General features: G+C 38.9%; 2 protein-coding genes and 1 long non-coding RNA gene across 3 annotated transcripts; all 3 read right to left on the bottom strand.

The window, feature by feature from the left end:
• Positions 1 to 390: 390 nt before the first annotated feature.
• LOC136258125 (uncharacterized) lies at positions 391 to 1046 on the bottom strand. The gene is made up of 2 exons (XR_010702589.1): positions 922 to 1046; positions 391 to 818 (listed from the first exon to the last, which is right to left on the bottom strand). It is a non-coding gene; the product is annotated as an uncharacterized lncRNA (long non-coding RNA).
• Positions 1047 to 4344: 3298 nt separating this feature from the next.
• On the bottom strand, positions 4345 to 13423 carry LOC136257490 (E3 ubiquitin-protein ligase TRIM23-like). Its single transcript, XM_066050709.1, has 3 exons — positions 13263 to 13423; positions 7483 to 8295; positions 4345 to 5963 (listed from the first exon to the last, which is right to left on the bottom strand). The coding sequence occupies exons 1-3, from the start codon at positions 13284 to 13286 to the stop codon at positions 4587 to 4589; spliced, it is 2214 nt and encodes a 737-aa protein (XP_065906781.1). The 5' UTR covers positions 13287 to 13423; the 3' UTR covers positions 4345 to 4586.
• A 1219-nt stretch (positions 13424 to 14642) lies between these two features.
• On the bottom strand, positions 14643 to 22968 carry LOC136257489 (E3 ubiquitin-protein ligase Midline-1-like). The gene is made up of 3 exons (XM_066050708.1): positions 22812 to 22968; positions 16715 to 17527; positions 14643 to 16190 (listed from the first exon to the last, which is right to left on the bottom strand). The coding sequence occupies exons 1-3, from the start codon at positions 22833 to 22835 to the stop codon at positions 14814 to 14816; spliced, it is 2214 nt and encodes a 737-aa protein (XP_065906780.1). The 5' UTR covers positions 22836 to 22968; the 3' UTR covers positions 14643 to 14813.
• Between the last annotated feature and the right edge of the window lie 338 nt (positions 22969 to 23306).

Genomic DNA, 23306 nt, shown 5'->3' with positions numbered 1-23306 from the left:
CTTGCACGAAAATTTATAAAAGATCGAACTACTCTAATAGAACAGTCATTCACGTAAATCATACGAAAATAATTTTACAACGAAAATTTTTATCACGAATTTTTTTTGCACGAAAATAAAGCAAATTACGGTATATACTATATAGCACTTTCATGAAGCAACATTGTATGATTTTATTGGGCGGTCACAAGTACACCTTGAGACCAAAAACAACATTGTGCGAATTTCCTTATTTTATACTTTTGTTGTTACTTAAGTAACATTATATTTGTAACATTTTATTACCCATGCATAATACAGATGATATTCACACCCAGATTTACATGCACCCATGCACAAGGAAGCAGAACACTGGCAGCCTAAAGATTGTATGGAAACAGTTTCCTGAAGTCAAACAAACAAAAACAACTTTCATTCATACAAATATAGCTAGGGAAAGGTAAATGCAGGGTGCAAAGCTACATAAGTTACAAAAACAATATTTGACTTTACAAAGCTAGAAAATTGTAAATAGTGAAATAGCACTCCAAAATTGAAATACTGACACTGCTTAAGTTAAATATTCACTTTAATTTGGCATTTAGGCACTAGCCACACATTGTATTTTCGCACACTGTACAGTTTCTATTTAGCTGGATGTTATGTAGGGTTGTAGTTTTGCAACAAAAGTTTATATAGTAATAGTTAATGGGTGACTGCATTATCAGTTCACTTTCTTTGCAGCTGGGTTTCCACTCAAAATAGGAAGATGCTACTTTATTCTAGTTATTTTTGTTGTCTCTGGCGATTTCCACAAAGACTGTCCCTTCAAACTAGTGCTAAATACATTTCAGGAATTAGTAAGCAGTCCTCTTGCAGTTACTAGTTATAATGCCTCAGCAAACGAAATTAAATTATGTGGGATAAAGCTGACTCACTTACCAAAGGAAACAATGACAAACTACATGTAGCAGTGAATTTTCTAGTAATTTCTCCATATCTACTCCAGTACTCCAATTGATACCCTGTGGGAATAATTCAAATGTCTATGTCTCAGATGCATGTTTTTCATACCAACTTGCAATTGTAATTTTAATTAGTACAGTTACAAGTATATAGCTAACTCTCACACCAAACCATGGATAGTGATCCTCTTATCTGTAAAGTTCTTAGTTACCTGACTATTGATGACAATACCGTTGTCAGAGTCTACCAGAATTCTAAATATCTCAGTTCACAGATCTAGAGTTCCTCAATGCAACAACACACTATAACATAATATACACAAGTTGATTTGCATATAAACTAACTTTTGATAATTTGCTTCCATAAGTTGAACTACGAGGACATGGATCCCTCCAGTCTCCTGGTCTGAGGATGAGTTTACCAACGTGATCACAGTGACACCATCCAAGCTGAAATTTCAACAGTCATTTTCTGAGGATGTTACATACACCTTGGGTCAGTAACCATTTAATCAGGTAGAGCAGATGCTGTCGCCGACCATATTATTCAAATAAAGAAGCAGCGCCTTTACACTGTTGATAAACGAACAAACTGTCCACTGAAATTTACAAACACACCTTATGTAACTAATGTCTTTGTATCTAATGTCTTTGAGCAGGCTGTAGGACCAGGTGTCCTACAGACCTTCAGCACTTGTGCTGTAAAGCTTTAATAAAAAACATCAAAAAAGAAGTCCAACAGAAATGCTGTAAATAATATCACATCACTTTGTGATGAATCTGGCTCTCTAACCAAATCACTATGAGCTATATCAAACACCAGCGCAAGGACAATTGTGTCTCCTTGAAACATATAATGATACTCGCTACAATGATGATACTACCAAAGCACAATTACTAAATGATCATTTTATTTCTGTCTTTACACCTACCTCCAACTTCATTGAATGATATATATCCCGATATATATGCACATGCCTGACATATCTGTCAGTATAATGGTGTCCTCAAAGGCAGTTGGTCCAGATGGAGTACCAGCTCATTTCTTTAACCCTTTTAACTTGCACCGGTACCAATCTTTACCGGCTTCAATCCATCAAACTTCCACTGGAAACAAGACAATGTGATACCAATCTTCAAGAAAAGTGCAGTGTAGTAACTACAGACTTGTTTCTCTAACCTGTAATAATCACCTGTTTTATCAGACTATACTGTCATATTAATAAGGTTAACTCTAGTAAATATCTATTCTTGGAGTCACAATTACGAATAATCTCACCTGGAGTATACACACCTACATTTTCACCACCAAAGCACATTCAGTTCAAGGTATTTTACAAAGAAAAGTTCAACAACTGTGAAATCAAGTTTGTCTAGCATTTGTCAGACCTATATAGTTGAGTATGCATCTGTTTAATATTTGGCTCCCACATAGTTACCAACTATCAGATCAATATGCCTTAGAAATTGTACAGCATAGAGCTGCTAGATTTGCTTTTAGCTAATGACTTTTCATCTTATTGAATTGTAGGTAATAGCATGCTGCAACCATGCTTCAAAAACTGAAGTGGAACTCACTATATTATACAAGACAGAAGAATTCAGTCCAGATTGATTGTATATGTTCCATTAAAAAGTGGATGCTGGCTCATTTGTTCCCTTCTGGTCAGTTCTGAAACGCTAACAGAGAGGCCATCAACTAAAATTCAGGCAACTGCAAACAAGAATTAATTCTATAATTGTAGTTGCCAGCCTCCATCTGTGATTGGAATTCCCTTCCATGCAGCTGATATAACTGCAAAGCCCCATGAATATGAGTATGGTATACAAATGTTCACTGGGTAACATACTACTTTGTTGAGCCAGCATGTGTACATGTACGGCACATTATATTGATTACATGATTGCATACTAGCTACTACATCCTACTAAAGAGTTATGATTCTTGATAAAGGAATATATATGTGATTATTCCCAAAACCTATGTATATATATATCGGCCACCAAACAAAAAATTATATTAAAATAAACACAATTTTGTGTTCAATCTTACATCTTATGGATGATTCATGTGGTGACAATGTTACAACACCATGCATGATGATTGCACCACAATTCCCAGTAGCTAATGAGTACTGTGCTATCCTAACTACTACCATGCTTGTGCACTAACTCGATCAACAACCACAAAAAATATATATATTCATACACAACAATCACAATCACTCACACATGAATGCATAAAATTTCACATCCAACAGTGTTGAGATCATCAATTAAGATAAAATTTCCTTTTGTTAATTTGTGACATGTCATCATGGACATTTCTTAGAATTCAACACAGATTTTCAAATTCAAAACTGCTGATGAAAGTACTGTAAATCTGCTGTACTCTGTGTTAATAATGTTTGATAGACTGCAACAATATTATATTTTCATATTACATGTTATAGTGGTGGTGGTAATGGAGCTACCAGTGAATATACTTCAATACCATAATTATGTAGCTATATGTCTGTAGCAAGTTAAACATTTTAACTATGCATATGTCCATATTAAGTAATTATGAGATCTGTAGCCTTGCTATTCAACCCATGCACGTTTTGCTAGAATCATGATGATGCTATACAAAAGATTTTCAATCTGAATATACTCAGTATTTAGCTGTTAACGTAATTAGCTTTTTTTTTTTGGTGTAAAATAATTTTTGTATGCAAAACTTGTATGAAAATTTTTACATAAGATGAAAATGAAACCCTCCTAAGGTTAAAATTAACAAAAGTTCGAACTACTCTAATACAGCAATCATTCACGTAAATACTTTTACTTGAAAATTTTTATTAAGCGAATTACAGTAGTATATAGTTACTTTAAAAGCACTAGAGTGTAATCATCAGTATATTAAAATGTAATATTATTACATGTTTGGTATGGCAGGTGTTTAGCACAATGGTGAGATAACAATACACGAGTGTAAATCCTGTTTCCACTTAGCCTTTCAAATGTTTCTATAGTATACATAGTTGACTGTTCTATCAGTTTACGAAGTGTTTAAACTTCCCTAGCATCACTGCATATAAATCTGTGTATACGGACACTATTAATGCTGTGGTCATAGTTGCTGCACCATGTTACTTTCAGTCCTTAATGATAACATGCAGAGCTTACTTGTGACTCAAAATTATATGATGCAATTTTGTACAAGTGTAAGTGTAACTTATATATTACACAGGGGAACATTAAAGAGTATACAGTGTGGACAGATAATTTGTTGACACAATTCAAACACAGCTTAACTAGCTCAGTGTTATATACATGTTTGACTTAACAGTTTCGGTGTATGTAACATATAGTACCAACAATTCCTTTTATCATCTCACGCATTTTTACTGGAACAAAATAATTTTCATACGTGCAAAAATGTTGGAAGTTATCATACAAACTACTATAAATGATAATACAGGGAAAGGTGCAATTCACTGAAGGTGCAAACTGATTAGGCATTTAAAGTTGGTGCAACAAAAGATACAAAAATAAAAGCAGTACAATGCTAGGATAGATACCGTAGAGTCTCAACTAGTGCTCCAAATTGAAATAGCGGAAACTGAAATATTCGTTCTAAGTGACCTGAGATCTAGTGCATTATTCAGAAGAGCTTTTGGTACTGTGGATGGAGTCATTGGATAGTAAAGAGTCAGGCTGAATGTCAAATTCCTTGGAATTGTTGTTGCTACTATTGTTGGAAGTGTTGGCGGACCATACCTTCACAATCTCAACTTCTCCATGGCCACAATTGCCAATCATTTTTGTGACCTTTTCTCCATCTGATCTGACGTAGCTTCCACCACCCCCACCCCCTCGTCCACCACCTCCTCCAGAAAAGCCACCTCCCCCTCCACCACCATATAGTCCAACACTACCACCACCTCCAAAGCCACCACATTCACCACTGGCACCACCTTCAACAAAACTCTTTGCCGTAGACGAACTGTGCTGGTAACCAGCTCCACCATAACCCCATGATGGACCTTCAAAAATGGCATCTTTACCTGGAGCACCATTCAATCCACCTTCTGCACAGTTGGTTGTGTTTACCCAAGTCCCATTTTCATCAAGGCTAGCATCACAGCCATCAGGATCTTGGTCATCGTATCCTCGAGTTCCTCCTCCGCCACCTGCAGCTATCAGCAGTCCATGAAGTTTTCGTGTGTTGACAGTGACAAATGTACCGCCTGCCCCACCAGAATGACAGCCGTGGCGCTGTGATGTCCCCCCACAGAGTATCTCCAAGATATCACCTTTATGCAACATGAAAGTGGCACTTATAATGGCCCCTTGACCTCCCTTTCTAGTTTCACCATCAGCTGCCTTTGCCCCTTTAGCAGTAATTCTGTACTGGCCTGAGGATGGGATCTGTACGCCAACAATTTTTGAAATAAAAGAAAAGTGGCATGGAAAATCTGCAAATGTGCCTACAATAGGTTTACTCCACATGCTCCAACCAGATATAATTTTGGATCGAATTCTGAAACGATATGTGTAGCCTGGACACAAGCCATTTAAGTAAAGGGTATAACTTTTCCCATCACACAAAATAGACAAAATTTGTTGCCCTAGTGAAACTGTCGATTTTACATACTCAACTTCGTACTGGAGCACATCAGCTTGCTTTTCCAGCATGTCCCACTTTAGCAGTAGGTAGCCTTTGTGCATCACAGCAGTGAACCCTACAACAAATGGACCACCACCAACTGATCCTAAAGTACGAAGACTTTTGCCAAATTCTTCTGGAATGAGTAATTGTACATCATCAGATACTGCTACGGGTCGCTGTAAAAAGATATCTTCAGCATCCATAAGTTCCTGAATTTTTGATTTTGTATCCCAAAACTTTACTAAAAACTCCTGGTGATTTTTTTGCATAAGCAACTGTAATTCATCCTTGCGGGTCACCACCTGGCGTACAGTATCCTGTAAAGAGCTCAGTTGTTCTTCAAGACCTAGCTTGCGATCTACAACCTGCAATAAACAAAACTTTTCAAACTAGTATAGGTTATCTTACTTAATAACACATCAAGGTATATATAATTGGAAACCACACACAAAACCACAAATAAAAACTGTATAAGTATGTAACAGCGAAGGAAATTTATACATGCATACACACACACATGCACCCACACCCACGCACACATGCACACCCACCCACCCACGCACAAATACACACCCACGCATGTACACACACACACACACACACACACACACACACACACACACACACACACACACACACACACACACACACACAACACACTTCGCAACCATCAACACATCATACTTGTATAGGGACACACAAGAATTCTATGACTAGTAGGTTGAAGTGTCTAAGGGAGTACATATCATTTATACATATGGTTTAATTCAGAAGCCACCATATGATATTAGCAAACCATTGCAAGTACTTTAAATGGAATGCAAAATTAAATAAAAATATGTAACACTTTGTGTGGGCAGATCAGGGAATTATCTGTATAATGCCCTGTGGTTATAATGCCTTCTAGCTTATGAGGTAGCAGTACTGCTCGGTTTGTTTTATAAAAGCTCAAACTGAAATCGCTTTGGGAATACATTAATGTTCACGTGACTATAATCATAAGTTGGAGTTTGGCCACAAGAAGCACTCAGATGGAGGCAATTCATTCAACAAGTTGAGAAACAAAACTAGAAGGTGAGAACTAGTCTTATTGCGCATACACAAGCGTTTTGGCACGTTTTTGAATATGGACCATACCCACATTAACGAGCTAACCATGCTACAATGAAGCTTATGTTGTAATTATCTTTAACAACTCTATAGCATTAAATGCTTGTAAACTCCCTGCAATTCACAAAACAATATTTTTCTGTCATATCTTTAGGACTTGTCCATTTATTATAACAAATGTAGCTACAACATTACCTGCTGCCTAGCTACAATCAAATCTTTCAGGCATTTAAATAAAATGAACCCAGTGGTTTTCACTCATATTGGCATGGGCAATTAATCACCTGAGAAGTGTTGCATAATAGTTGTAACATGGGCACTCGTGGCCTGCCTGATATGTCCACCCTCAGCACTCAGGCCTGCGGCCCTCATGCTTCGGGTGGACATATCAGGCAGATCACTTGTGCCAATGTTACAACTATAAAATGTGAGTACACCAGGAAGCAGTGACATAGCTACCTTAATATCAGACCAAGGAAGCTGTTATGGTAAAAAATTGGGGCTCTGAGTTTGACAGAGTAAATTATACTGTAAACAATCAAGATACTTCAATAGAGCAGTCCAATACTGCGAAGTACAATTCATTTCTCAAACAGTTTGCCTAAAATATATATCACAGATGCCAGGTCCTATCACATAGCAACCACATCTAAACATGCGGCAGGCATACACTCTTCAGTTAACTAGGTGGAGTATTACCTACAAACCAAATGCCTGGTACAAGGTAGTTTGCAATTAATATTATGTATATGTGCATGCATGAATACAACATACCACTGTTTCTAGCATATTCAGCATAAGTCTTTGTCTATCCTGAAGTAAAAGCTGAAAAGTGGAAAACTGTTGTTGAATTTCTTTTGCAATATCAGCTCCTGCCACTGCTACTTGACTGTGAATAGTAGCAACTTTAAGTTGAGAATCCTGTAACCTTTTCAAGTAACCCTCAACATTCTGCATCATCGGTTCAAGCTTTGCTTTCAAATCTTGAATGGCTACTTCGAGAGGCCTGTAAGCAGCTGCTATGCTTTCTGATCCCAGAGCCTCTATGCATTGAGCACATGCAAACAGTCCGGTTTGCTGAGCATAATGAGTCAATGGTTGTCCAGGATGATGAAGACAGACATTTTTGGGCATTTTCTTCAAATCTTCAATAGGAACTGGCTTGTGTGCTCTAACTGGTGCAAACCCTCGGTCATGTTCAAGCTTAAAACACTCGCTACAAAGCTTACATCCAACTGGATCGCAGCTAAAACAAGCCAGTGTGGCTGTACGTTGGTTGCAGTAACAACATTTAATTTCAACTTCTGGGTTGTCATCATCTGTACTATCTCCCAACTTAATCTGATGTATTAGATTGACTAATTCCAAGTTAACCGGGAGAGAAAATATTCCCATTGCTCCAAGTGGAGTGGGCCTATAGCAATATGGACACTTGATGTTGTCTGTTTTGCCAATCCTTAATAAGCAGTTGACACAAAGTGTATGACCACATTTTAATATTTTTGGTTGCTGTGGTCCATCAATCTTGTAACCCTCATTGCACACTGGACATTCCAGGCTTGAATCTGGTAGAGATGGCTTTAAATCCTATAACAACATAAATTAGTTGATAGTACTTTAATGCTTACAATAAATGGGGCATACAAAAACAGTACTTTCTAGTAAACTATATTTACAAAAGTGGATCTAGCATGGGATGTTAGGGGAAAATATCCCCTCCCACACTCACACACTCACACACAAGCAAAGCCTACAACAGCTGTGCAAAACACAGCTATTGCTGCCCTGAGAACCAACACTGGGATGCCTGTGCACCACTCAGGTGCTTGAGCCTTGTCCAGGAAAAACCCTCCAGGGGCATGGCTAGTTACCGCAGGAGGATTGTCCAGGCTTCACGGAGAGAGGTCACGGAACGTGAAGTTCCACAATGACTCCAACACCACTAAGCAAGACATGGACAGTTGGGCATTTGCTTTCCCAGATGACATCAGACCACCAGATCTCCAAAAATACAGCTGAGAGTAGACTGGAGCAATGCAAATAAAGTTTCTTGCTCAAGGAAACAACAACACCAAATTGACATAACTGGACATCCAACCTGGAACCTTTCAATTACCAGACTGATGCTCTAGCCACTTGGCTCTATGCTGCCTCACACACATACAACATACATCTACTCTTAACACAATGAAAATTAATACTCTGATACATGTCACTTTACACATTCAGATAATCAAAGTGTTTGGATAACTGAGATTCAGGGAAGCAAGGAACCACTTTGCTTCTAAACCTGTCACTGGTTGTACGAGAATTAGAAAATCGTGTGATCATAAGTTTGCCGAACACTAACCTGCCATATCCGTTAAATGTAAGACTATATAACTGTCATGGCTTCAAAGGGCATATCATTCATGGTCACCATTTTTCTAGCAAATCAAGCAGCTCTCTATTCCCTCTTACAGTAATGTAACTTAGTGGCAGAGGAAGTAGTCGAGGTGAGGGAGCTGATTAGAGTATAGAATCTGTGGCAGCAGAGGGTCTGTGGGTGCAGTCCCTAGAAGCTGTAGCTATTTTAGTTTCATGATGTCTCAAAGTTCACCAGTGAAGAAAATACTGACTCATTTAGTTGTAAGCATTTGAAACAGAAGTGAATAAAAAGCTGTTTTGGAACAGTTATTAGTGTTACTGTATCTGTAAAAACTGATATAGCATTTATAGTACAAATCACCTTTGTATGTTTGGTTACAGTTGATACAATTGGGAACAGTTGTAGAAAACAAATAGGGAGTGTGGTTTCAATTCCCGGTACTTTTAAACTACCATGTAGTAGAAAACTTTGGCAGAAAAACTTTGGCAAAAACCGACTAATTGTAAAATTGGCGGAAAAAGCAAATGGGGACTCCATCTTAATTAATGAACATAATATTATCTGATCCAACAAATGATAGACTATAAACAAGTGCGTAAGTACGCTATCTCTACATGAAAGTACTACGTGCAAGTGTGCCATTTGCCAGTGTTATGAATGTTGAGAGCGATGTTTAATTTTACAGTGAACCTCACACTCCGGCTCATTGAACCCATGCTCAGTGCCAGGCAGGTTATCACGTAGCTATATACCCTAACCCTAAAGCCCTATCCTATCCACAACACCTTGAAGGGACAAACAAGTGCAAAAGTGGACTATTGCTATTATGCTGCCTGTGTCAACCTGGCAATGGTCATAGTGCAGAAAGTAGGGACTTAATTGAGCTATGATTCTTGCATTGTGGCAAAGTCCACCAAGCTGTGAAAGTTACACCTGGAAGGCTTACAATATCTCTGCGGAGGTATCAAGTTGGTTTGTGTCAAGTCAAATAGCATCCTGGAGAAATCCAATGGTTATCAGCATATAGCCTACTCTGACTAAGTGTGTGCACTGTATTGCTGTCTTAGTATACACACTTACACAACATCTGCAGCTGGTAGCCATGCATATATGTGACCGGGCCTGCGATAATAGGGCATGTGGGCACATGATTTTTGCCAACTTTTTCCCACTTTCATTACTCATAACATTTTGTACCATTATGCTATGGGATAGCAATTTTCAGCTCTTAGTAAGTATTTAATTAGTATCATGATGCAAGCTACAGAATGGAAAAATACATTTCCAATACTGAGATATGACCTGTAGAATGATGGGGTGTAGTTTGTGCCCACATGCCCTGTTTTCGCAGGCCCGGTCACATATAGCTATCACTGTCCAGTGAACTAGCACTGGGATACCTGTATACCACTCAGGCACTTGGTCTAGTGCAAGCAATCTTCCTGGTAGGACTAGTAGCCCGCAGGAAGACATGCACATCGCACGCACGCATGCACACACACACACAAAAAATACATTCAGCACACACACAATATACGGTACTGCTCAAATACAATGTCGCACTTGCTCGAGCGAGGCGATTGCGAGCGATCAAAAATTTGCTAATTAAAGGGGCGTGACACTCATTTTGCTCGTGAGTATTTATCCCCTATCTCGCACGGTGAATACTCGTAAGCGAAACAAGTGCCACTCCCCTTTAATTAGTGAATTTTCGATCGCTCGCTATTGACTTGCTCGACCAAGTGCCGGCGACGTTGCATTTGAGCAATACCGTACACTATTTACAAATGCCCACAGATACAGGTGAAATTATATTATAACTATAACAGATGTTGCGCTAGAAGTGAATACCTACAGGAAGTCACCACAAGTTATGAATTTAAAGGCTTTTAATAGTTCACCCGTCATAACCAGGAAGTCCATCATAAAAACAACATTGAAGGAAAGTATCATATACTTCATCCCCAACTCAGTATCCAATTATGTACTATGAGCCACAGTATTGTTCCTGCATTATGCACACGGGCAATCAAAGATGTTACATGTATCCAAAGAATGGACCCAGGGGCTAGGACACACAAATGTCAGAACCAACAGTCTACAAGTAGACAAAAACATTAAAAGTGCAAAAGAACACACATTTATTAGGACAGAACACCGGGCTGAAAACCATTCCCATGAATAGATAATAATATTATGGCAGTCATAATATAACCATTATTCTTGGTACACATACATATAAAATGCATGATGCAATCCACTACATGGCTGATGCAATCAAGTTGTACTATAAGGTTTCTATGAACTAGTTGTTGATGCTGCTCTCATAGCTTACCAAAGCAGTGCTCATAGCACACACATGCACGCACGCACGCACGCACGTACACACACACACACGCACGCACACACATACTCTCAATACACACTTGATGAGTGACTTTTGTGACTATTTTTTTTTGTTGTACAAGTCACTACTAACTACTAACTTTCAGAACAAACACACCTTGTATAAATGACTATGGGTGCAGTGGTATCTATTTTGTCAAGGATCATATACTTAGCTTCATTGCAATTTACGCTCTGGTTTTTGTGTGGGTAAGCTTAATTTAATTGGTACCCATATTCCTTATAAGTTGCTGTAATTCTATGAAGGAGAAATAGTTTGTCTTTGCTATATTGTGTACAAGAAGGAGCACTTAATGATGTCTATCTCTTCAATTCTGGCCCAACTATACACGGCATATAGTTGTGTGATGAACTGAACTGTTTACATGCATACACATTGCTGATGATTCGTAACTTGATTTGTATTTATTTATTTCTTGCAATTGTGCCTTTGTATCTGTTCACTGTTGTGTCATGCGATTAAGAATTATTAGCACCTTGCTAAATAACAGTTGCTTGACAAGCAAACTTAGTAATATAGTGGTCACATAATATATTATATATATATGGCCAAAGGATTTGTTTGGAGCTATAGCTGTGACCACCACCATGAGCAAATTTAGTGACACACCAATATGACAACAGTTCTGAGATACTTAGCTAGTTCATTTCTGTAAAATTTTGCTCTCAAATGTCAGATTAGTAAATCATATAATACTCTGTCGAGTCATGTACATTAACTTTAAAGTTCAGGGTATGTCACATAGGCTCACACTGTAGGCCAAGGTCACTATTAATCTAATCTGTCAAATTGACCGACAGCTCAGTAGGGTGAAAAAGCATAGTCTATAGCTGCTTTGGTATCTACTGATTGTAGTCTATTATTGATTTCACGGGTACACATCCTCCGGTTTTACGAGGCAATCAGTGCTTCTGTGATATAAGATTTGCCAGACGGTTATAGAAAATAGTAGCCTCCAGTTGCCCAGTCAAGGGGGTGTCACTCAGGCTCTTGCTGTAGGTCAATCTGCGACCGCGGTCAAACTCTAAGTCAATGGTCAAGGCCACAAAATAGCTCTTACAGTGGGTCAAGGGTCAAGATGATACGAAAGGTTTGAAACCCACTATCGAAAACTATATGTAGCTACTATCAAGTTTACGGAATTATACGTAACTCACAAGAAGTAAGGATCTCCAAGAAGATGTTTTAAAGCTCCAACAGACATTTCACCGTAATTATAATGATTTTTCTCTCCCAGCTGCTGGTAGCACGCACTAAGAAAGTATCATACTAGGTTACAAGCACAGGTGCGTATAGGAAAATAGAGAAATAAGTGGAGGTCAAAAGTTCGACAAGAAACACTCAAGTCACAGGTCAAAGATGATAAATGCTGCAAGTCAAAGGTCAAGGTGAAAATTTCGCCGGTCAAACTTTGACCGCGGTCGCAGATCTACCCACAGCATGAACTGACGTGACACCCCCTTGCCAGTCAGATTAGTCTCATACCCAGACCGCATTTTTTTTGTGTGGTCCGCCCTCACATTAAAAGAAAAAATAGCGGTCTGGGCACGAGACTAAGTCAACGATCGGCATGAGTACAATTCACTTTATCCCCCATTACCCATTAACAATATTCTTAGTTCAGTCATCATATGAATTAAGAGTCGTCTCACTGTGTATCGCACGACAAACAGACCGCGCCCTGTAGAACAGTACACTGACTCGGGAGCTAGCTACGCCGGCGATCGCGCGTGACTAGCTAGTTATTAACACCCCACTGAATTTTCTAATTTAACATACCCGGCTAGAACGAATCGATGCCATTAGAGGTAGAGTCCAGCGGTCAAGTGTTACAGGATCTTCGTTTACATTGTAGAAATTCTTGAAGGAGCTGAAAGTGACATGGCGCTGGCACAACGAATCCGGAAATGTGATGATCGTACGTAGCAACTGTTGTTATCCACCATTTATTTTTGTTTACTGAGCAGTCAACCCTGCTGGTGTGCTCAGGAATCATATAACACACAAATACATAGTAGCTAATGTAGTTATGTGTACACCAAAAGCGGGTATGGATGGGGTGTACCTGATCGTGAGGGGGCTGGTACTGTACTGAAGGTGATCTATGATATCATGTACTCGTATGAGCGTGTGGTCTGGGCCTCTGGGGCACTGAGAATCCCAAAGCTTCTTCAAGATGAGAGGACACGTGACGACCTTTAAGACCTTACCCGTTTTGACCAAAGACTGATTGAGAGTTGAACAACTGGAAGTATATGTAGTCAATGCCATTTGCCTGGGTCATTGACAACTCCAGATTGCACCTGCTTAAGGTATCTTCCAGGCTAAGAGACAGCTCAGTGCTTCCTAAAGCTAAATACTTTTGGCATCCTTTGCCAAATTCCAAGCCAAAAGTGATCAACTATGTAGGGTTTTATCACCCCATCCCCAAAAAAGACAGGCTACTTTGCCAAAAACCTAGCTAAAAGCTGAATTACACGTACAGATACAGCAGAATGCTGGTGAATAAAACATAGAATGCTCATTGAAATAGTATCATCAGCCATTATGGATATCAGTCATTCATAGTAGCTACCATTGCTGCCACCACAGTGTCAATTGACTAGGGTTCGTAGTATCTTTACACGTGCTACTCCTATAAACCATATGAATTTTAACTACCCCCCAAAACTCAGTAAGAAGTTTCCAATCTTGCTGTAGCTGACAGTGAATGAAGCTGTCTACCCTCAAATCTATACCCAACTTGCAGTGCCATATAATCTTGAAGCAATAAAGCAGACTCTCATGTATGCAACAATCAGAGCTGTTTACAGGTAGCAGTGAGCTATAGTGGCTGCAATAGTCAAAATGGGTGTGGTGATAGGTGTACATGCAAAAAGACAGGGTGGAGATGTACTGACCTTTACTGTTGCAACTGTGAGAGAGCAGTGACATTTTAAGTAATAGTAATACCGGTACCCGGGTGTAGTATTACAGTAATTGTAATAGAGAAAACAAAAAATTAATAATGTAGATAATTTTGTAGACATGACAGAAACACATTTGTTATATTCACGAAACCAGCACCAGTTTCACGAAGCTGACGAATGTAGTACAAATTGCATTCCATGTATTATATGACTGCTATTCCCTTTGTATACTACATGCAGAATATTAGCATAAAGAAAAATGCAAAATAATTAGAGGTGCAAAATTAAGCATTCAAAATATCAGATATACAAAAATAATAAAACATTCAAATGTGGTAGGTTAGATATGGTAGAGTCACAAATAGTGCTCCAAATTGAAATAGTGACGACTGAAATATTCACTTAAAATCTAATTTCTACTTTATTCAGAAGAACTTTTGGTACTGTGAATGGAGTCATTGGATGGTAAGGAGTCAGGCTGCTTGTCAAATTCCTTGGAATTATTGTTGCTACTATTTTTGGAAGTGTTGTCAGACCAAACCTTCACAATCTCAACTTCTCCATGGCCACAGTTCCCAATCATTTTAGTGATCTTTTCTCCATCTGATCTGACATAGCTTCCACCACCCCCACCCCCTCGTCCACCACCTCCTCCAGAAAAGCCACCTCCCCCTCCACCACCATATAGTCCAACACTCCCACCACCTCCAAAGCCACCGCATTCGCCACCAGCACCACCTTCAACAAAACTCTTTGCTGTAGACGAGCTGTGCTGGTATCCAGCTCCGCCGTAACCCCATGATGGACCTTCAAAAATGGCATCTTTACCTGGAGCACCATTCAATCCACCTTCTGCACAGTTGGTTGTGTTTACCCAAGTCCCATTTTCATCAAGGCTAGCATCACAGCCATCAGGATCTTGGTCATCATATCCTCGAGTTCCGCCTCCGCCACCTGCAGCTATCAGCAGCCCTTGAAGCTGTTGTGTGTTGACAGTTACAAATGTACCGCCTGCCCCACCAGAGTGACACCCGTGACGTTGTGACATCCCCCCACAGAGTATCTCCAAGATATCACCTTTATGCAACATGAAAGTGGCACTTATAATGGCCCCTTGACCTCCCTTTCCGATTTCGCCATCAGCTGCCTTTGCTCCTTTAGCAGTAATTCTGTACTGGCCTGAGGATGGGATCTGTATGCCAACAATTTTTGAAGCAAAAGAAAAGTGGCATGGAAAATCTGCAAATGTGCCAACAATAGGCTTACTCCACATGCTCCAACCAGATATAATTTTGGATCGAATTCTGAAACGATATGTGTAGCCCGGACACAAGCCATTTATGTAAAGGGTATAGCTTTTCCCATCGCATAAAACAGATGAAATTTGCTGTCCTAGTGAAACTGTCGATACTACGTATTCAACTTCATACTGGAGTACATCAGCTTGCTTTTCAATCATGTCCCACTTTAGCAGTAGGTAGCCTTTGTGCATCACAGCAATGAACCCTACAACAAATGGACCACCACCAACTGATCCTAAAGTACGAAGACTTTTGCCAAATTTTTCTGGAATGAGTAATTGTACATCATCAGATACTGCTACAGGTTGCTGTAAAAAGGTATCTTCAGCATCCAGAAGTTCCTGAATTTTTGATTTTGTATCCCAAAACTTTACTAAAAACTCCTGGTGATTTTTTTGCATAAGCAACTGTAATTCATCCTTGTGGGTCACCACCTGGCGTACAGTACCCTGCAAAGAGTTCAGTTGTTCTTCAAGACCTCGCTTGCGATCTATGACCTGCAACAATAAGTACAATGTAAAATATTCTCCAAACTGCTATAGGTTATCTTGTGGTAGGAATCACACAGTAAACAAACTGAATCAACAAATAAACTACTGTTAAATCTCTATAAGTGTAACAGTGATGGGCAGGTGCACATGCATTCACACATGCTTTGTAATTATCAACACATCTAAGTAATGATAGCTTGTATAGGGTTCGTTGTCAAGCTGTGACTATATAGTATGTTTTAGGGTCTGATGGAGCACATACTGCTCTAATAGAGCAGTCAGAGAAACTTATAAAGCAACTACTACTACTACTGCAAAGTACAATTCATTTCTCAAACAGTTTACCTAAGAAATATACAACAGATGCCAGATCCTGTCACATAGCAACCACATCTAAACATTAGATTAGGCATATTCTCTACAGTTAACCAGGAGGAACAGAGAATCAGCTACAGACCACATGCCAGTTTCAAGGTTTGGGTACTCATTTTATAACATTTAGTATACGTGTATGCATGAATACAACATACCACTGTTTCTAGCATATTCAACATAAGCCTTTGTCGATCCTGAAGTAGAAGTTGAAAAGTGGAAAACTGTTGTTGAATTTCCTTTGCAATATTAGCTCCTGCTACTGCTACTTTACTGTGAATAGTAGCAACTTCAAGTTGAGAATTCTGTAACCTTTTCAAGTAACCCTCAACGTTTTGCATCATTGGTTCAAGATTTGCTTTCAAATCTTGAATGGCCACTTCAAGAGGCTTATAAGCAACTGCCATGCTTTCTGACCCCAGAGCCTCTATGCATTGAGCACATGAAAACAGTCCGGTTTGTTGAGAATAGTGAGTTAATGGTTGTCCAGGATGATGAAGACAGACATTTTTGGGCATTTTCTTCAAATCTTCAATTGGAACTGGCTTGTGTGCTCTAACTGGTGCAAACCCTCGGTCATGTTCAAGTTTGAAACACTCACTACAAAGCTTACATCCAGCAGGATCACAGCTAAAACAAGCCAGTGTGGCTGTATGTTGGTTGCAGTAACAACATTTAATTTCAACTTCTGGGTTGTCATCATCTGTGCAATCTCTTAAGTTAATCTGACTTACAAGATTGACTAATTCCAAATTAACTGGAAGAGAAAAGATTCCCATTGCTCCAAGTGGAGAGGGCCTATAGCAATACGGACACTTGATGTTGTCCGTTTTGCCTATCCTCAACAAGCAGTTGGCACAAAGTGTATGACCACATTTCAGTATTTTTGGCTGCTGTGGTCCATCAATCTTGTAATACTCATTGCACACTGGACATTCCAGGCTTGAATCTGGTAGACGTGACTTTAAATCCTAAGAATTTAATCAACAATTAATAAGACATACAAAAATTGTGTTCTGTGCATATAGTAGTCTATGTATAGTATCTAATCTGTAGAACTATACAGCAACTTATATGGGATCCTAGGAACAAATTGGTATGGGTACCAATTAAAGCCACATAGCACATCATAAATTAATTGTGATATAGCAAACCATTCAATCCTTGACAAAAGGCGCTTAATAGGTAGACACCATATTGCAAGATATATTACAAGCTGCTGCTGTATACACGTATAGTAGGGGTGCAACAAAATATCAATAATTATGTTGCATATTGATCATATACATTGAGGCCACAATATGCAATGATATGAAATTATGTTATATTCACATAATATTATCATCTATCGATGTATCGACATAAGAAATGTACTACATTTTAATGGCTGACATTTTTATGAATCAAATTATTGTAAGTTGTAGATGCCGGTTTTTACACTTAGCATTTTGGAAAAGAAAAAGGGTTTTGTTTTTCCAAAAAAAGTAACAAACACCTTATACCTAAGTTTATACTATCATGTGATAAATCACTGTGTTGTGATACAATAAAGATACCCAAATGCTGTTTTGTTGCAATTCTAATATACAGGTGGCCATATAATGTGAGCAAAATATCTGTGTAGATTCATTATGATGAATTTGTTTGGAGATATGTGATGATACAATGACTATGATAATGAGGTGATTACCAATTCAGTGATGTATCAATATGAAAATGACAGTTCTAAGTTGCCTAGCATGATCTTTAATGCAAGGTTTTGCTCTCAAATGGACAAATTAAAAAATCATAAATATGTTCCTGTATATCACAATACTCTGCTAACTCCTGTGGCTACATTAACTATGTAAAGGTAGATGATATAAAGCTGGCAAATTGTTATTTTAAAAATTTGGACAACAAACATTAAACAAAGAGGGTGATGAGTGAATCTGGATGGAGCTGAAAAGAGCTGAAAAGGGCCTATCTCTAGTTTATAAGGTGTTTATCTGTACTTGTTTATAGAGTACACTTCTACTGACTTATCATACAGTATGATAGTACTGATCATGCAAGTACTGTCTGTATATTAGCTTCCTGGCCAAAAATAGCATCCCAAAACCAGTCTCACAATACCTTTATCTCATTTTGACAGTATTTCTGTGGTACAAGCAAGCCCAAAAGTGTCTACAGAGTGGCCAAAAATGCTTCTGATAAGTTGCTAGGGAATTTTTTTATTTAGTAGAACTTTTTACTGTGACTGACTAACTAACTGCTTGATTGCTTAAGACAAGCGTAACTTGACAACTGCTAAGGCTACAGCCTGCTTTTTCACTATTAGACATCACTTCAGCCCAACAGGTGCCTTTTAGCATACCGCAATATATTCAATGCACGTATCATGGACATACCTTTGTCCTTCTGTGCATCCCATTTCCCATTGATTTGCAGTAGTGCATAAAGAGGTTTTTCTTGTACTGTTCTCTATCTGTAACGCTGTATAATGGGCTGGACATGGCTGAAAATGAATCGTAATGTTACTTTGCTTTTCAGTAATAATTGATAGTTGGGGCACTCATTTACATGCAAAATTAATTTAATGGCATGCCTTCCTTTCAATATGGTATGAGCAGGTAATTGACAATTATCCCAGGATTATAGCTAGACTGAAGTATAGTGTCCACTAGTATATCTGCAGGTATAGCCAATTATGCAACCTCTCTTGTTTCACTACTTTTTAATTATTCCTTTGTTTCACTTTGATCCCTAATCCAACTTTAAAATTGTATAATCAGCTACCTGGCATATATTTACAAAACTTCGTTAGTCCGTGGCCTAAGAAACGCTACCAAGCTAAGATCACAACCACAACTTTGCATATCAGTTCAGCTGAATAATAGCTGGAATTCACTCATGACCAACAGTATCAAGTAACTTCTGCCCAATCTAATTACATGCCACTGAAGCATGACAAGGTTTCATAATAACATTTTAATGAACAGAGGTGTACGTATTGAGTATATAGCTACATGTATAACGCTGCAAAGCATTGTGAGTGGTATGATTATTTCCGTATGTGTCTTTGCAGTGGCACCCCTCTTATAAGTACAAATTAAACTTCAAGTGATAACTTTAGAGAGTCAGAGTAAGCATTGCCTCCACCCACCATGTGAAATGCCGTCCAGTGAACCAGCACTGGTATGCCTGTGCATCATCACTATTTAGGAACTCAAGTCTGTGCAACCAAATCCTCCAGGGGCAGCTCGCAGGTGTATGGCTGTGGAGCCTAAAGTTTGATAATGACCCCCATTATATACGTAGCTGGGTAGACTGGAGTAATAAAAGAAAAGTTTTTATTGCTCTTCTTAAGTGATTATAGCACTGATAGCGTGAAGCATAGAGTTGTTCTGGGCAAGATTATAATGCTGTGCTTTGACATGGATTCCATCTGGTTTGGTATGATGAGTTACGCACAGTAATGCTTTAACAAATAACTCTCCTTAAGTTTTTATCAATTAAACATTGCAAGTGCGGCAGTTTAATTGGACTAATCACCTACTGTGTCCCCCAAATTTCCATTTTTGAGCCAAACGTCCTCATACACACACACACACACACACACACACACACACACACACACACACACACACACACACACACACACACACACACACACACACACACACACACACACACACACACACACACACACACACACACACACACACACACACACACACACACACACACACACACACACACACACACACACACACACACACACACACACACACACACACACACACACACACACACACACACACACACACTAGAATCATATACTGAGTACAGCAGGAGCTCATTGAGTCCAGAGGACGTCCTTGCCCATCAGACTTGATGAGCTCCTGGTACAGTTAGAAGAGATGAATCTGATCTGGAAGGCCCTAGACCCGTGCTACTGTGATTGCCTACCATATCAAAGTAGAAACCCCCTTCAGCAGTGGCAGCAGAAACTGTCCACTTGCACAATCAACAACCAGGTATTCCAAGACAGAACACCCATCAAAGTCAAGCAAGTGCTTTCCAATGCCCATTGGTAGCAAAACTTATAAACAGTTTGATTCTGCACACACTGTGGAGCCAATCATATCTTCATATGGGCTCGTCTGAAGAGATGGGCTCTTCAGATGAGCCCATATAATTTAAATTTATCAGATTTTCAAAAAATTTCCATCTTCATATGGACTCCTACTAGAGAAATTTACAAAATGTATTATGCACACCTAGCTAGCTATTGTGTACTGTTGTGTGTGAGTTATCATGCCAATTATTGACTATGGCTACACACTGAATGCATCAATGTTTAGCTTCATCCACTACTCATGACTCTATTATAGCTAGTTGTGAAATCTTTTATAGCATGTAATAGATTAGTAGCAAAGATCACTAGATCACATGATTTACAATGACATCAGTCAGTGATCATCTATGTTATAGCCTTTCTTCAATGTACTGTACATTATTAGTATATAGTGACCTATTCACCCAAGTACAACCAGCTAGTTACTGCTCTCCAAATAGAATACCGTATAGCCGGAAAGCTTGGTGGGAGGAAGCTTTGGCGAATTTGCCACAATGGGATTTTAGTGACAAAAAAGTTTGATGAATTTCGTAGAGCTAATACAGATTTGTATTGGACAAACAATTTGGCAGATTTTAGTTTGACGAAACACTGCTCACTCGCCTCCTGCTAAATTTTCCGGCTATACGGTACCCCAATGTACAGATGCTGTTCTCATCCAGTTTATTTATGAAACACATTGCTCTATATATACCAATACAACAATCAATTATATTTGGAAACCAAACCCCAGCTAACTGTAGCTGGTCACATCTTTTTACAGAGCACAAATGCCAATTCCTCATGCCGGTGGTGACCTTCAACTGTGCATGCAAAAAGTTTAGGAATTGATTCTGGGCTACCATTATATGCATCACGAGATTAACTATAAGCTGCAAGTTGTGTATCTGTGTAAGTCAGTCAGCTATTTGTAAGTTAGTACCCTATGTATTGATGCTGCTTACAATGCTCATATCAGAAAAGGCTATTGGAAATCGTAACATTTTGAAAATTTTACATAGTACTGAATTTTAGCCTCAATTTCTTATGAAGCATGTATTAAAATACCCAAAAAACTACTTCATGTCCTCTTTGTAAGTTTAGCTTGGTCCCACTGATCGATCAATTTAAAAATTTTGTCAATAGTCATTGTTTCTCAGTCCAATGTAAAATACATGTATTTGTGTTCAATGAAATAAGGCAAAAGTGCACCCACATTAGAATCCATAATTTGCCAGACAAACCATACATAAAAACAAAGCCCTTGACTTTCTCTAAACAATGGCATCCGAACTTTTGTTGTAACACTTTCATAGTGGCAGTTATTTACAGCTGACTCCGCTATAAGGTGAGCTCCATACAATTTTTTTATAGCAGAAATTCATTACATCAGTACACAAGCCCCAAAAGTGTGCTGGGTTTCCCTTACCAAATTCTCTAAACTTGGTCTCATTCGATGAGTTAAATCATACTGATCAAGAATCCAGCCGAACTAATGGTTTAATTGGCCATTATACAAAGATACATCACAAAGCTTTAAAAAAAACAAGTTTTTTTCACAGTACTATTTTGTACCCGGCTGGATGCACAAATTCGCTGTACAAGGCTCTTTTCCACTGGTTGCTGTACAAAATTTTGCATATCCCCAGGTGCACATTTTATCAAGGATTCTAATAAATGTAACCCCATCTCCGTAAACTGAAGTATTATTTATTATTATTAGCTAACACTTTACAGTGGAGCCGGTATGCGAAGTTATGGTGTGTTGTTCGAAAGATGGTGTTCCTTACCTATTGATTCCCCCCCCAAACCCCTATTCCGCCGCCTTTGCCCTTGAGAAATCCTGGCTCTACGCCCCTGCTTAATTATATTAAGACACAGTGTACTAGTTATAGTGTGAATGACGGGGCACGTGACTGCTGAATTCCTGAAGCGCATATGAAACGCCATGAGCACAACTCACTTGGCTATCCCATTAACATCACTCTTAGTTCAGTTATTAGCTACATAAGAATCATCAATACCGTATAGCTACGTATATCCCAAGAAACATATACCGCGCCGTGTGCCGGGTACACCGAGTCTCGCACTGAGATATAAACTACCACGATCGACTAGCTAGCTACTGAGTTATCAACAACCGTATGTGTACGTACCTGGCTAGGACGAAAAGATGCCATCGTATCATAGGATTCCAAATGTCAGGCGATCAGGATGACAACTGTTACCGCATCTTCACATAGCTGAACATGGTGCGGCTTTAACTGCGCTACTAGGGTTGAAACCGGATCAGGTCACCCTAGGTCATCCGGTCAACCGGATCATATATCCGGATTGGATCACGTGTGTTATATATTATGATTTACTAGGAGGCATAATATGCTACACAGGGGCGGATCCAGGAGAGCCAGATTCACTTGTTAGTTGCTGCATTTTTGAAACAGCAAATAATTACCTCTTAGCAGTGTCTAAGTCTGTTGATTTTTTGTCATTTTGGCCTTTGCAGATGGTTGTGAAGTCTTAACAGCTGTTTAAAAGGCTCTGAATGTGTTAACACGATAATTAATTTTAGACTATTAGAGGCGCTTAGTATACGCACGAAGGTACTGGATGACGATTTCACAGCTAGTTTGACTTGGTTTACTTTGGTT

This window comes from Dysidea avara, chromosome 6 (genome assembly GCF_963678975.1).
Source record: "Dysidea avara chromosome 6, odDysAvar1.4, whole genome shotgun sequence".
In the NCBI taxonomy this organism is placed as follows: domain Eukaryota; kingdom Metazoa; phylum Porifera; class Demospongiae; order Dictyoceratida; family Dysideidae; genus Dysidea; species Dysidea avara.
This window is presented reverse-complemented; position numbering and strand designations above follow the sequence as displayed.